The sequence below is a fragment of the Medicago truncatula genome, chromosome 3, assembly GCF_003473485.1.
Source record: "Medicago truncatula cultivar Jemalong A17 chromosome 3, MtrunA17r5.0-ANR, whole genome shotgun sequence".
Classification (NCBI taxonomy): domain Eukaryota; kingdom Viridiplantae; phylum Streptophyta; class Magnoliopsida; order Fabales; family Fabaceae; genus Medicago; species Medicago truncatula.
Genome location: NC_053044.1, coordinates 57,033,672 through 57,048,608, shown reverse-complemented (window position 1 = coordinate 57,048,608; position 14,937 = coordinate 57,033,672). Strand labels below are relative to the sequence as shown.

Sequence of the window (14,937 nt, the reverse complement as noted above, 5' to 3'; positions counted from 1 at the left end):
ATTTCATTTGCTGATGATTTATGTCTTTTTTACATGAATATTACTTAATATGCTATATATGATATGTCGGTCTGATAGTATTGTGGTGTGAGCTAGATTGTAGACGATGAATGATTGTCCCTGCCTGAAGCACAAACAAGAAGTTAAAATGAAGTTTTCTATAAAGTGTGTAAACAAGAACAAATCATATGAAAATATTGGGGGTTGCGTAGTTTAAATGGTTTGAGCAAATTGTTGAAGGAGTTGAAGGAGTTTAAAGATTAAGATGGTGAAGGAGAAAATATAAATTTAAAACTGATTATTAATTTGTCTATAAATCCCTAAAAATAATAATTTGTTTATTAGAAATAACCATTATTGTCACTTTAAAAATACACATTTTTCCCTATTTTGATGTATATATGAATGTAGTTTTTCCAAACTCCAAAATTAATAGTTAGCTTTAATATTTAATCGTTAATTATTTGTCTTTAAGAAAAAAATAATATAAATTTTTAAGTTTGGGGGCATTTTGCACATAAGTTCAAAACTTTAGGGGGACATTTGCAAAACGTCATGTTTATTAATAGAAAAATTTGATGGATGTGATAAATTGATTAACGTTGTGAAATTTCAAGAGGATAATTGAAATTTTGTTAATTTCAAAGAGGTAATTGATGAAACTTACAATTTCAGCGGATAATTACCCATTTACTCTTTTATGTTTCATAGATCAAATAGGAAAAATAACGGTATATTAATCCCTTCAACAACAAAAAAAAACCCGGTATATTTACTAAAAAAATCTAAGCCACGTAGAAGGATAACATCCAATCCAACCAATCACAACAATATTCATGAGATAACCCACTTTAAGCCCACGCAGTCTGTGGCACATCTACATTATCTAAATCACACATTCTTCCACACATCTGAGCCACACAAAAACCAATCCACATCTTTATCATCATCCATTCTATAAAAAATCATCCTTTGTGAGTCTACTCTTTGATTCCCTTCATACACATACAAAGAGAAGAGACTAATTAATCATCTTGAGAGAAAATGGCCACCGTTACTTCCACCACCGTTGCTATTCCATCATTCACAGGCCTTAAGGCAAACGCAAGCAAAGTTAGTGCCATAGCTAAGGTTCCAACTTCAAATTCTCAATTGCCAAGGCTTTGTGTCAGAGCTTCCCTCAAAGACTTTGGAGTTGCTGTTGTTGCCACTGCTGCAAGTGCATTGCTAGCTAGCAATGCCCTTGCCGTTGAAGTCTTGCTTGGTGCTAGTGATGGGGGTTTGGCTTTTGTTCCAAACAATTTCACAGTGAACGCTGGAGACACCATTACATTCAAGAACAATGCTGGTTTTCCTCACAACGTTATCTTCGATGAAGACGAGATTCCAAGCGGGGTTGATGCAGCAAAAATTTCCATGCCTGAAGAAGATCTTCTCAATGCTCCTGGGGAGACTTACAGCGTTACTTTGGATGCTAAGGGAACCTACAAATTCTACTGTTCACCTCACGCAGGAGCTGGTATGGTTGGACAAGTGACTGTTAATTAAGTTAAAATGCTTTGTCTCCTATTTATAATATGGTTTGTTATTGTTAATTTTGTTCTTGTAGAAGAGCTTAATTAATCGTTGTTGTTATGAAATACTATTTGTATGAGATGAACTGGTGCAATGTAATGTAATTCATTTACATAACTAGACATGAAGACCTGCCGCGTACAATTGTTTTATATTTGAACAACTAAAATTGAACATCTTTTGCCACAACTTTAAGTGGTTAATCTAGCTCAAATATATGAGGTTATGTCAACGAGTTATAAAATTAAAACACCAAAGTATAAATTAAATTTCAAACAATATATTACCTCGAAAGTGAAGTTCTCATTGGAACAATTATAATAACATTAACATCCTCGAAAACATTGGCCGTCGGAATTGGTGTGGAGCTAGGAAATGATGGTTTGTTATTAAGCACCTGAAGCCCCCAAACTTTATGTAGCAAACAATCAATACAAACAAATATACAGTGTGGCTGTGGTATATGCAGCCTATTGCCTGTAGATGGAAAAGAAAAATCCAGGGACAACGAGTTGTTAAAATTTTGCCCAGCACGTCATGCGATCCAATTCTCTCCCTTATTTGAGAGCGGGTACTTATCTTAGGTAGATTTTTTTATTTTTTATAAAAAATAGTATAGGTGAGTAGGGTTTCAGATTATCACTAGAGATCAATTTAATTAGAACTGATGAGGTTATGTCTACGTGGTTAGAGCATTTGGAAGGGTAGAACGGGAACCAAGCACTTTGCCGCCGACGTCTGGGAAAGACTCATATCCAGGTAAAGAACTTACTTTCCCATTTGCATTCACTTTGATGGGGTACTTCATAATATGCCCTTGCAATGGCTTAAAATCATCATCTGTAAACTTCCTCCAGTTGTCTTCAGCAATCTTGTTCACACTCTCCACACATTCCAAACTTTCGGGCTCCTTGAAGCATTCATGTATGGTCCCTAAGTGCTCTGCCCACAAGGACATTCTATACCCATATACCTGCAAATATCTCAATTAAACAAGTCTTTGTGAAAGTGATAAATGGGAAATTTCCTCCAGCCACTAGAAGGCCTAGAAAGATGGAGGGTGGAGTTTTTTTCCCGCCTGAAAGTCACCTCGGATGTTCGGAAGTATAGATTCAAAGAAAATGTCATTTTTATGCCGCCTCGGAAGTATACTTTCATCTTCCAGACAAAATCATAGTTTTTTTGTTTTATCTAAATGTATACTTCTGGACACACTGGGCGGAAAAAAGCTCTCATGACTCATGAGGGAATCATAACTCCGAGTAGATAGATTTGTAGTACTATATTTAGTGAGTTTTATTTTCCAAACCTGACCGCGAGGATGTCCATTTTTCTTACTCCATGTATGATGGGGTTGGTATGCACCCATTGCTATCTCGGTATCTCTTGATCCAGCCAAAGATCGTTGGTTGATATTGGCAGACCCAACCATCGCATATTCATCGTCCACAACCATTCCCTTGGCATGTACATAAATCATAAACCGTTGGAACTTTTGTGAAGCTGAAACCTGATGATATTTGCAAGAAAATATCAGCCTAATACTATCAAAATAAAAATACCAACCCTGAACTACATATCTATCAGCAAGCAGATTGGTCATTTGCCTCACAATGCAATAGTACTTAGTGAAATGTAATCAGCAAGAACTATAATAAACAATGGACAAACTATTTGATGTTTGAACTCCATAAAACTTACGACCTTGAGTATTTAATTACGGCCTAAAATTAATATTTTTCCTTCCGCTTTTTGTAAGAACCCTCTTTTTTTTTTATTATAGGTTCCATCCAATTCCTTTCTCCTTTAAAATAAAATAAAGGCTTATTTGATCCAATGGTCCCTCAAATAATTTCAAGTTTTCATTTTGATCTCACAATTAATAAAACGTACATTTTGGTCACTCACTTTTTTCTCGGTTTGCCAAATAAATCCAGACGGTTAGGTTTAACCCCAAATGTATATGGTGGACCAACATTATAGATAGTCCACCATAGACCTTATTAATTTTTCAATTTTAACCTTTTGATCTTTTTTAAGAAAGAGAACCGTTGGATTACACGTGTCTATTTTATCTTACGATGTACCACTTCCAGCTAACTTTTTTTTTTTCCGATTCTTCATCTTCATCAATCATATTCATAAAAAACTTCATACCAATAAAAACAAAAAAAAAACTAGAAAAAAAAATTAAAATTCAAAAAATAAAAATGGATCTATTTTGTTTTGTCCTCATGACAACAACACATCACACAAAACTCCTTCCCTCTCCTTTCCGTTCTTCCTTCTTCTTTCTTCTTCGTGTCCCTCTCTTTCTTTTTCTTCTTCTTCTTTTTCACTCATCTATTTTTATTGTTCCTCTCTAAATTGGTAAAGACCAGGATCAATACATACAAAATTACTACTCTTCAAAATGTTTGAACTTTTGAATAAAATCAAAGACCCGTGAATCAAATCCAAATGATCATGTTCTGGAAGTTCATGCCTTTAATCAAAACAAGCTTTTTTAGCCTTCTAATTCACTTTTACATACCCATTTTCATGTACAATGAAGCTTTCAATTGATTATGAAGATCAAAATTTAGAAACGAAATCAGGTTACGAAGGAACAAAATCAGGTTCAGATTCATTGGATCCAGATAGATTCAAATGGCCATTTCATTACGAAGATACTCAACCGATTCTTCACTGGATCTGTTCCACTTTTCGTCCTTCCAATAGTATCTCCCTCTCTGAAATCTCTCAGTTCGTTACTCTCTTCATCTTCTTCAATTTTTGCTATTTACACTCTCGGTTTCTGGATTTGGATTGAAGGGAGATGTTGAGTTTTTGGGACGAAGATGATGGATAGCTGTTGCGTTTGAGTCAACATATGATTTTTCATAAACAATTTTCATTGCTGAGTGTGGTGTTGTTTTGTCTCTTTGGGCGTCACTGTATTGCCTTTGCGATGGGGAGTTTTTTTTAGCACCAAGCTTCCTGTCTTAAGATTATGTGATTTTTTTGTTCTTTTTTCTTATATGTGATGAATGAATGAATGGATTTTGGTTGAAAGAAGAATTGGATTTTGGTTAAATTGAATTTTGAGAATATTGGGTTTGAAGATTAATAAATATAATGAAGGTGTGTACATATAGGTAATGATGAATCTTGAATATTATATGTAAGGATCTTTGCTATTTTTTTGATTTTGTAATATACTCGATTTGATTATGTTGTTGATGGATCGATCAATTTTTTGTATTCAATTTATTCATTCTGCAATATGAGATTGAGTTTTTTTTGGGTTTTAAAGTTTGAAGTTTGATGAATGTGATGTTGAAGATAATAAATAAGAGTGAGGAAGAAGATGAAGAAAGTGAAAATTAATTGGTTGTTGTTGACTCAATGTAAGATAAAATAGACATGCGTAATCCAATCGTACTCCTTTAAAATAAGAATCAAACGGTTTAAATTAAAACAATTAATAGACCACTCTTAAGGTTGGTCCACCATAGACATCATTTGGGGTTAAACTTAACCGTTGGGATTTAGTTGGCAAACGGAGGAAAATCTAAGGGATCAAAATATATTTTTTATTAATTGTGCGACCAAAATGAATAATGAAAATTAATCGAGGGACGAATGGATCTAATAAGCCTAAAATAAAAAGGTAAAAAGAGCCAACTACTAATGGCATGCTCTTTGCTCTAGGAGCACAAGAGCGCGGTAGGGGCAAAACAAATAATAAATTTAGGAGAATAGTTAGGTGCTGTGCTTTACATAATGTTTAACCGGTCCCTCACACAATTGTTTTTAAACAGTATTATTTAATTATTTTTTTAATGCACCATAATATATGAATATAGGGCCTAACACATATTCAACTGTAAGATGATTAATTTTGATTATTAATGCATAAGTCAACATTATAACAATTACCGTGTCGCCATTGCCTGAAGGTGAACTATTTGGACTTGAAACTTCAGTTGCAAACTTCTCTCGGTTACCAAGACAGTAAAAATTGAGGTAGTCTTGTGGATGGCTATCGTTAAGTTTCATAAATCTTAGTTCCCGAGCTATGATTTCATACATCATTTGCATAGTTTGTCCCTGGAAATGTGAATTCCTTTTGTAAGTAAGCAGAACAAACAATTGACTGACGTAAAAGTTATCTGCTATTTTAAAGTTTTATATACTATGCTTGCCACATTTTTTCACGCTATATTACCTGAAAATAGAGAATCTCTTGCACCGAGCCAGAAGAAGGGACGCCTTCAGGCCACATTGGAATGACAATATAAACTGTAAATCTCTCCCGAGATCTGATCTTACTGACAATCTTCAGCGCCAACTCCATAGGAATCAAATTATCAGCACCTGATCATAGAAGTAATTATTAGAATTAGTAAAAAAATATTATAATAAAATACTAATAAAAAATATCAACATTAGAAGACAAACCCTATCCCACTGGACAGTTTTGAAGGTAAAACAATGATAAAAATTGGATATTTCAAGTCATAAAAATATTTTCGATATACAATCAATGTATATAGCTTATAATTATTTTGAGTCAGTTTGTCATTCATCAGTATTTGCCTAAAGTTGCTCAAAATACATTGTGAGCAAAATAGCATGGCTTGGGCAAACGCTAAATAGCTTATAATTCCCTGTGGTATTATAGACATGTTAATTTTCAAGTGATATAGTTTGTTTAGCCACACAATATCAAAAAATAGCTTATAATTCCCCGTGGTATTATGGAGTTGCATGAGGACACTATATTTAAGCAGAAGAGCACGAGCATAGGTTTTACAAACGCTAAAGTATGAGCAATCAAAACTGTAAGCAGATGCAACAAGTTACATGAGTAAATATCAATATTCTGCCAAAACCTGCTTCTTTGTAAGATGGCCAAGCAAAGGATGATCCAATGAAGTATTGATTCTCGATATAAATAAAATGCTGAGCAGATCTGATGGCATGTATGTAAGCTGTTTGAATACTCTTGTCTATGACTAAATTTTTAGCACAAACAAGATTCTGCAATGAGTGGTTGACAAATTTTTTAATTAGTGAAAGCGGGAAAACACAAGGCTCTATAACATATAGCCATAGATCAGCTCTATGTTCATCTTTTAAAAGGTAAGTTACCTGAGCCCCGGCTTCATATGTATTCTTAGGAAATCCTTTCAAAGAGCCTGAATCTATGGATCGAAAAACCTGTGAAAACAAAAATAAAGTTATCAAATTATCTGTAAAGAACAAAAAAAATGTAAATAGAAACTGTACTCTAAAGATAGTGAACTGGTAACCTGAATATGCCAATTTTGAGGGTCATCTTCCTTTGAAACCCATAACTCAGGATCATCATTTGACATTGATTCAGAAGGACTAAGAATCCAAGAGATGCGTTCTAACTTGATCAAAGAATCATCGTGCCAAGAAGATACTCTTTTCAATTTTTGACCCAACTCAGACCATCTGGTGGCTTTCTTCCAGCGCTGCTCAAAATTAGTTAGTATATCATATGCAGCAGGCCCTTCGATTTTGCAATGTAGATCATGCCATGGTTGCCTTGGACCCTTGGTTCCTGCCTATTATTAAAATGGAAGATAAAAAGAAACCTCACTTGGTAAGAGAGTACACTGGTGATCTCAATCTCAATATTTAAAAAATCTTAGAATAATTTATGTTTATGAAATATGTATCAATTACATAGAAAGCTTCACTTAAGCTGTTGTAGTTACTGACTGTTAAGTTAGTTTGGGATTAGTTGACTTAGTTAGACACTCACTAACCCCTTATCATGTGTATAATTATCTAACTCATGTTTTGATCAGTTTTGTCTTGTAATAATTCCTAAGGCTTTGTTTGGAGGGAGGGGTAATATAGGAAAAATTTGAGAAATCTTACACATTTTTTGAAAGAGTATTTTTTTAGAGAATGATAAATTAATTCTTACAATTAGTATGTTTTAATTTTAATAATTCATATAAACCCTCTAAAATCCTCATCCAATACAATTTTTGAAAGATTTTGTATTATGAAACCCCCAAAGCCCTCCGCTCTCAATGTCCTCTATTTCTCCCACTTGCTCCTTCCTTTTTTCCAAAGCCCTCACCTCCCTTCCCCTCCAAACTCGCAAACAAAGCCTAAAGATTAAGTGAATGTATTATGCAGTCATATTCATTCTCTCTGAAACTCTGTTTTTCTTGAGTTCTTTCATTTACTACTAGATTCACAGTACCAATAACACTGCTAGAATTCAAGTGTGTCAAACTTGCTGAAAGCTGATTGATTGGAAGGGTAGTATCATGAAAGTTTTGGTCTTTACTTTAACATGTTAACCGTTACATGCTAAACCAATGCCAGTATGCCACATATGAATATTAAGGCCTCAGAACAAAAAAAAAATACTACCAGGTTTTAATCAAAAAGGATTTTTTTTTTTCTTTCTTCCTGTTTATTAGGGAAGGAAGCAGAAACTGCACATGTCATGTTAAAAAGAAATGGCCATAATGATGTCATTTGGAATGTTAATATGAAGAATTGGCAGAGATTACTTACCGAAAATGTGGGATTATGATAATCATCCTTATACACATGAGTGTCAAGATCACGGAAAAGTCTATGCTCAGGTGTATCATAACGGCCATCACAAAGATCTAGACCACCTATAAATGCAGTTATCTTCCGATTATTTCCATGTGCTTGGCTATCAACGATCACACATTTTTGGTGGTGCGTAAAAAGCGTCCCAACAACCTGAAGTTTGGTGCAATGTAATATAGTCAACAGGTCTTCCAATTTTTTTTTTTAAAAACAAAACAACAATTTTTTCTTTCAAAAGTTCATGTTGGGATTGTTAAAAAGTCAATTATTGATTATGAAAGAAAACAGTTCTTTTTTTTGTTTTCAACTATTAGGCCATACAAAAGGAAAGGATGGCCACCAACTTTTTTTTTGATAGGCCAAGGGCAAAATGACATCAAAAAAAATAGTGCCCAAATAAGTTAGAACCCTACGCTAATATGATGTCAATTGCTCATATATATTATTAAAAAAAAGGAAAAAATACATAAAAACTGGGGGGACAAAACCTGACCAAGTCGACAACCCTAACGGGCAAAACAAAAACTAAAAAAATCCCCAAAGAGGGTCCAACCCTAAATAATTCTCAGATTATAACCAAACGGGTTTAAAATAACTGTTGACATTATAAGAATTGAGGCAAGGAAAGAGAATTGGATGGATAAAAGAAATATAATATTCTCATGTAATTTGATGTGATATGCTGTGATAAGAAAAAAATAAGCATGAAACTCTACAGATATCAATAGATGATGGCGTTTCTCAAAACAAATAAACAGACGATGTTGTTTTCTTTTTTGTAAACTAGAGTATCTCTCACTTGTGCCACACCATATTGGTTTGCCGTATCCTAATTTAAAAATGGAATATTTTTTGACAGAAAGTAAGAAAATAAATTATGATATTCAAAATTATTCTAAGATATATATTTTAATAATATTAATGCAAAGAAAAGGATTATCCTGTACATGGGAAACATGTTAGATTTTCACATGAAAAACTTGTTATGCATGTGAGCATCTCAGATTAGAGCATCAAATTCGTCCTGTATCACCAATAATATATTAAAACTAGAGTGATGTAATGAAAGAATGGAAATAATGAAATAGTATGCATAACTTCTTAAAAGAAACATAAAAAAGTCTAGGAAAGCTACTAAACCATAGCATAAAGCATGCCTGCTGCTTGAAAATGCTAAGCTTACTGCTGGCATATCGAGGTGACAACACACATGAAACTGAAGAATGCTTGAAAAACTTTCGAGTTTCTTCATCATGAGTTTGCATTATTCCATTCTGCAACAAAATTATTAACTAGTAAGGTTCGGAAAAGGCTCAACAAACACCAAATGAAACTTGGCAGCAAGCCAAACAGAGTAAATATGCCCAAACGGACAAACCAGTAACTCTGTTCAAGTAACTTGTATGTATAAAATCCATCAACAGTAAAAGTTAATGTAAAATGAAGATGACAATAGCTGAGTGTGGACTCATTAGAGTATCTCCGGAGCAAGTAGATTAGAGAACAATGTTTGATGTTATTAAGTTACTTTTACTGGGCCCCAAGTTTTCACATGTGATTTAAGAACATTCACCTATGTTTACTCCAATACAAAAATAATATTTGCGTTCTAATGTACCTTAAAGGGTCCCACAGTTTACCACTATTTGTCTTATGAACATGTCCTAGTATAGAAGAAACTCTACTTACATATTATTGACATGACGCTCAACATCAATGCTAGAAAAAATCAGAAACTGTTTTTAGTTGTTCTTAATTTTACAACATTGCAATCTAGATATTAGCTTATATAAGAAATCAACATGTTTCTATTAGGTACTATTCAACATCAATGCTAGAAAAATTAGAAACTATCATCAGGTATTAGATCTCTATTGAAGATGTGAAATGGAGTATAATCCAAATGGAATACTGAAATTCAATTTTAAACTAGGGAAAATCATCAAACTGTTCCTATAAGGTAAAGTAATAGGATTTACTTAATTACCTGATACTGACCATTAAAGTCTATTTTCCTTTTCTAGAAAAAAAAAGAAAAGGTGAGACAACTACTTTTAATTTGCTTAATTATCAAACTATACATGAAAATTCACATACACCCACAAAGGAGAGATTCCAGATTCAAACCAAGGTAACCTTAAGTCCAACAATCTCGGCATTGTGAGTGGACCTATGTCTTACAAACTATTACTAAACAATTCTCCTGCATAACATCAATGTATCATATTAATCAATAATATCTTACCGTGTTAATGAAAAATTTGCTGTGTGAAGTTTTATCATCCCAAACCAAGAGTAAAACTCTTAAACCTTCTTGTGACTTGTACTTGAGTAATTCCCCCAAATTCAAATTCCCGCCATTAGGTAAAGGCTTTGTTGGTTCTCTAACAAGCTTCACCTTATGAAAAATCGACCAACCAACAATATACACCAAATGATGCGCTTCTAATATTGCGTGACAAATATCTTCCCAACATTTCCCCTGCTGAAACTCAACACCATCATCCAATTCAATCTCCGGTAACATCGAATCTGGAACGTGTGCATCTTGATACAGCGTCACCGATCCTCCTCGCCGAACCGGAAAATACGAATCCTGAACCGCAAACCTATCAGGACCGGGAATAACACCGGAACGATACATAGGATTTTCATCGCATCTCGTGAATTTCATTTCGAGAAAAACAGCGCAATCAGGTTTTGGAGGTTTACCGAATGAACCTATAATCGGAAACCAATCGCTTATATCTTCACCTGATAAGATCCTCTTCGCAGAAACGGTTGCGATTCCGATCAAATCAGCACCGAACATGTCGTTATCTTTGACGTAGAATTCAACTTGAGAAACAGGATGAGCCAATGGAATTTTGAAATGCTCTTCCCATTTCGGTGATTGTGAGTTTGAGATAACGCGCGTACGCGCCACTGTAGCACCGGCGAGACAAACGGTAACGTAAGGATCGCTAGTGATGATTTTATGGTGACGATGACGTGTAAGATGGTTTTTTCCTTTAGTGGTGATGTTAGCGCTGCATGAGTTGAAAGCGGAGAAGAATCTTCTAAAACGCTCTGAAAGCATATCCATGTTTGGTAGATAACGAGCTTCAACGATTTTCAAATCGAGGTTACCATGAAGGTAAACGACGGCTTCAGATTTCGGACTAGGAGCCATTGTTGCCGTTGACAGAAAACGTTAACGAGATTTAGAGAAGAAATGTGATAGAGAGCGTTGTTGAATGAGAAAGATGAAACGCTCGCTATCACGGATCGCCGTTACGGACGGCGACGATTACAGCATTGTTGTTGAAATGAATACTCCGGCGGAGAAACGGAATTCCGTTTGTGTAGGAGAGAAATGAAAAATGATAAATATAGAAATGTGATGTTCAATTGAATGGATTGGGAAATGAATTTGATGTAGCGGGAGAGAGAGAAAGGTTGCAAGATTAGCGTCTAGATTTGAACTTGATTAATTACAAACACGTGTAGGTAGCGGGAAATGGGATCGCAAGTTGTTGCCGGTAGACTTGGATCCTCTCAATTACAAAACAAAACTTATGTGAATAATCCGATCAATAAATTTTAAGATAAAGTGCACTTTTCCTCCCTTAACTTTTAAACACTTGTAATTTTAATTCCTTATGTACAAAAACTACAATTTCAGCCCCCCAAGAATTAGCTCCTTTGCAATACTAGTTCTTTACGTCAATTCTGACTCGGTCAACGTCTATATGGCAGGCAATGTGTGTAATTATTAAATTAAAAAAAAATTAAAAAAGCTACATAATCATTTATAAATTAAATAAATAAAAAAGAAATTAAAAAATCAGAAGAAAAAAAAATTAAAATTAAAATGAAAAGGCGAGACATTTCCTGGGTTTATTTATCATCATTCACACATCATCAAATTTCATCTTCTCAAGTCCAATCAATCTTATCTGTTTCTCAAACTTTAACCTCCTCTCTCATTTTTTTCTTTCTTTCTTTTTCACCTCATTTCCAAATCCACTCATTTTCACACTTTCACCGTCAAGTCTGCGGCAACTCAATCTTATGGCAGCCACACCCTTTTCCATTTCCAGTACTACAACAACAACAACAAACTTTATGAAAAAACCCCCAAAAAGTCATCTTCAACCACAACCCAAACAAAATTCACACCAACAGATCTTAAAATCAAACCCAACCCCAAAAGAATCCCCAAATTCGAAACAGATTGCACGGTCTCCGTCGACGTCGCCGGTGGGGCCAACGGTAGAAAAGCTTCCGCGAGAAATTCAGAAGAAACGAAAGAGATGGAGTCTGTCTGTAACAGTCGTCGGTGGCGGCGTTGGGTTGGAACGGCGGTGACGGGATTACTGAGTTTGATTGGGTTGGATGAGTTATGGGTTTTAGGGTTTTGAAAAAATTATGAAGGTTCGATGATCTGCACCAACCATTGCGATACTGTTTAAGTCCATGCCTATAATTTATATAACAAAACAATGTACATGTTGATGATATGAATGTTTTGATACTATCAAGTCCATAAGCATTTGATGATATGCTTTGATGAATGAAGGTTTTGGAATAGGAGAGATGAAGGAAATGTCACGGCTCTTCCATTTTCCTTTTCTTTTAATTTTTAATTTTTTTTTCTAATTTTTTTAATTTTTTTAAATTTCTTTTTAATTTATAAATGATTATGTGGCATTTTTATTTTTATTTTTAATTTAATAATTACACACGTGACCTGCCATATAGGCGTTGATCGAGTCAAAATTGACATAAAGGACTGCTATTGCAAATGGGCTAATTCTTGGGGGCCAAAATTGTAGTTTTTATATATAGAGGACTAAAATTGTAAGTTTTTGAAAGTTAAGGGAGGAAAAATGCACTTTAGCCTAAAATTTATTGAATCAGTGTTGTCTACTTCTGGGGTTTTACTTGATAGTATTAATTAACAAGACAACCAAATGAGTTGAGACCGCTTTGGTTCTTTGACTATTTTTGGCTTAGGAGTGGGTTAGATGATGTCGACTGTGGAATTGTGCTACCCTACTAATTACTAAAGAGCCTCCATCCTTCACATGTTCATACGCAACATGGTCATTCAATGAACCTCCATCCAAATCCAATGAATCATCTCTTGACCGGGTGTTGTAGGGAAACAAGTAGCTCTAAAGACGGGTAGATTTACAGGAGAAACAAGTAGCAACTGTTGTAGGTAGGTAGGACGTAAATATATAATTTTGGTCATTAATTTTTTACTAAAATAAAAAGAGAAATTTGGTTAGAGATGAATAGTTTAATTACATATTCAAAAAATTAAGGCTTATTAGATCGTTTGGTCCCTTATTTAATTTCTTGTTTTTATTTTGGTCCCACAATTAATAAAACTGGCGTTTTAGTCCCTCACATTTTCCTCTATTTGCCAAATAAATCCAGGCGTTAAGTTTAACCCCAAATAATGTCTATGGTGGATCATCCTTAAGAGTGGTCCACCATAGATCCTAGTAATTATTTTAATTTCAACCGTTAGATTATTTTTTAAAAAGAGAACCATTAGATTAGACATGCTTATTTTAGCTTATGATGTACTACCAACACCTAATTATTTTCCCTTTCTTCATCTTCTCCTTTAATAATCTTCATCATCTTCAACTCACACTCATCAATATTCATGAGAAAAAAAACCCAAAAAAAAACTTCAGAAACAACAACTATCATCAAATCAATTAAACAACGACATCGTAATCATCAATCCTGCAGAAATTAATACAACAGCAACACAGTACTCAGAAACAACAACAACCACTCATATATGGTGACTGTAGCAACTAGTAACACAACACTCAAATTTATATCCCCAAAATGCAGTTAGCTCCTTCATCTGCAACCACATAACTCTCACAACAACTTGTTCTTCTCCACAACCATTTTAGATTCAGATCAAAGACAAGGCCCTTCTTTTCTCCCCAAAAACATCAATCTTTTCACAATCTCCCTCCAACAACAACGACACTCTTCATCATTTCAAAAAATGAGGTTATGAGGGAATGTGTTACTGATTCGACCACCACGGATCTGTCACCACCATATCCGACGAGAGCGCCGCCGCACACAACTTCCTCTTCTGTCAAACCCATTCACCGCCGCCGCCACCACCACCACGTCGATGCATCGGTCACCGCATCCTCGTCCTTGTACTAACGCATCAAATCCCTCCATCTCTCTCACGACTACTCTATCTTCATCTCTTCCCTGCAGTTTGAAAATTGGGGTGTTTTAGAAATTAGGGGAATTAGTGGTTTTTGTTGTTGGGATTGAAACGAATTGAGTTGAATTGGGATTAAGTTTTGTTGATGAAGGAAATTGAAATTGAATTTCTTAATCCGAGTATGGTGGAAGAATTGAGAAGAGTTTAATAATTTTAGATTTTAGAATTTATTGTTTTTAGTTAATGGTTGAATGATTGAAATGATTAAGATGATGATGAAGGCAAGATGCTCGCTGGAGAAGAATAGGAGATAAGGAATTGAGAAATTTAATTGGGCATTAGGGGTATTTTAGGTATTTCATATCTTTTGTATTATTTTATGAAGATCATGAGCAAGAATGTGAAGATCTAACGGTCCCTTTTATGATAAATAGATCGAATGGTTAAAATTAATAAGGTCTACAATGAACCACTTTTAAAGTTGGTTCATCATAGACATTTGAAGTTAAAGTTAACGGTCGGGATTTATTTGGCAAACAGAGGAAAATGTGAGGGAATAAAACGCC

General features: G+C 34.5%; 2 protein-coding genes across 2 annotated transcripts; one reads left to right on the top strand and one right to left on the bottom strand.

The window, feature by feature from the left end:
* The first annotated feature begins 904 nt into the window (after positions 1-904).
* Positions 905-1,727, top strand: LOC11426844 (plastocyanin). Its single transcript, XM_003603795.4, has one exon. It carries the CDS (start codon positions 1,045-1,047, stop codon positions 1,546-1,548), a length of 504 nt encoding a protein of 167 aa, XP_003603843.1. The 5' UTR covers positions 905-1,044; the 3' UTR covers positions 1,549-1,727.
* LOC11436144 (phospholipase D delta) lies at positions 1,381-11,765 on the bottom strand. The gene is made up of 10 exons (XM_003603794.3): positions 10,418-11,765; positions 9,330-9,446; positions 8,128-8,325; positions 6,873-7,154; positions 6,712-6,780; positions 6,453-6,600; positions 5,786-5,934; positions 5,497-5,667; positions 2,885-3,085; positions 1,381-2,548 (listed from the first exon to the last, which is right to left on the bottom strand). The coding sequence occupies exons 1-10, from the start codon at positions 11,342-11,344 to the stop codon at positions 2,255-2,257; spliced, it is 2,556 nt and encodes an 851-aa protein (XP_003603842.1). The 5' UTR covers positions 11,345-11,765; the 3' UTR covers positions 1,381-2,254.
* Positions 11,766-14,937: the final 3,172 nt, after the last annotated feature.

Excerpts from the sequence above, each read along its gene's own strand:
- LOC11426844 (XM_003603795.4), top strand. The coding sequence starts at position 1,045 with ATGGCCACCGTTACTTCCACCACCGTTGCTATTCCATCATTCACAGGC.
- LOC11436144 (XM_003603794.3), bottom strand. The coding sequence starts at position 11,344 with ATGGCTCCTAGTCCGAAATCTGAAGCCGTCGTTTACCTTCATGGTAAC. Across the intron at positions 7,155-8,127 it reads ATCATAATCCCACATTTTCG|GCAGGAACCAAGGGTCCAAG; the intron begins GTAAGTAATCTC and ends TTTTAATAATAG. Across the intron at positions 5,935-6,452 it reads GCCATCTTACAAAGAAGCAG|GTGCTGATAATTTGATTCCT; the intron begins GTTTTGGCAGAA and ends TTCTATGATCAG.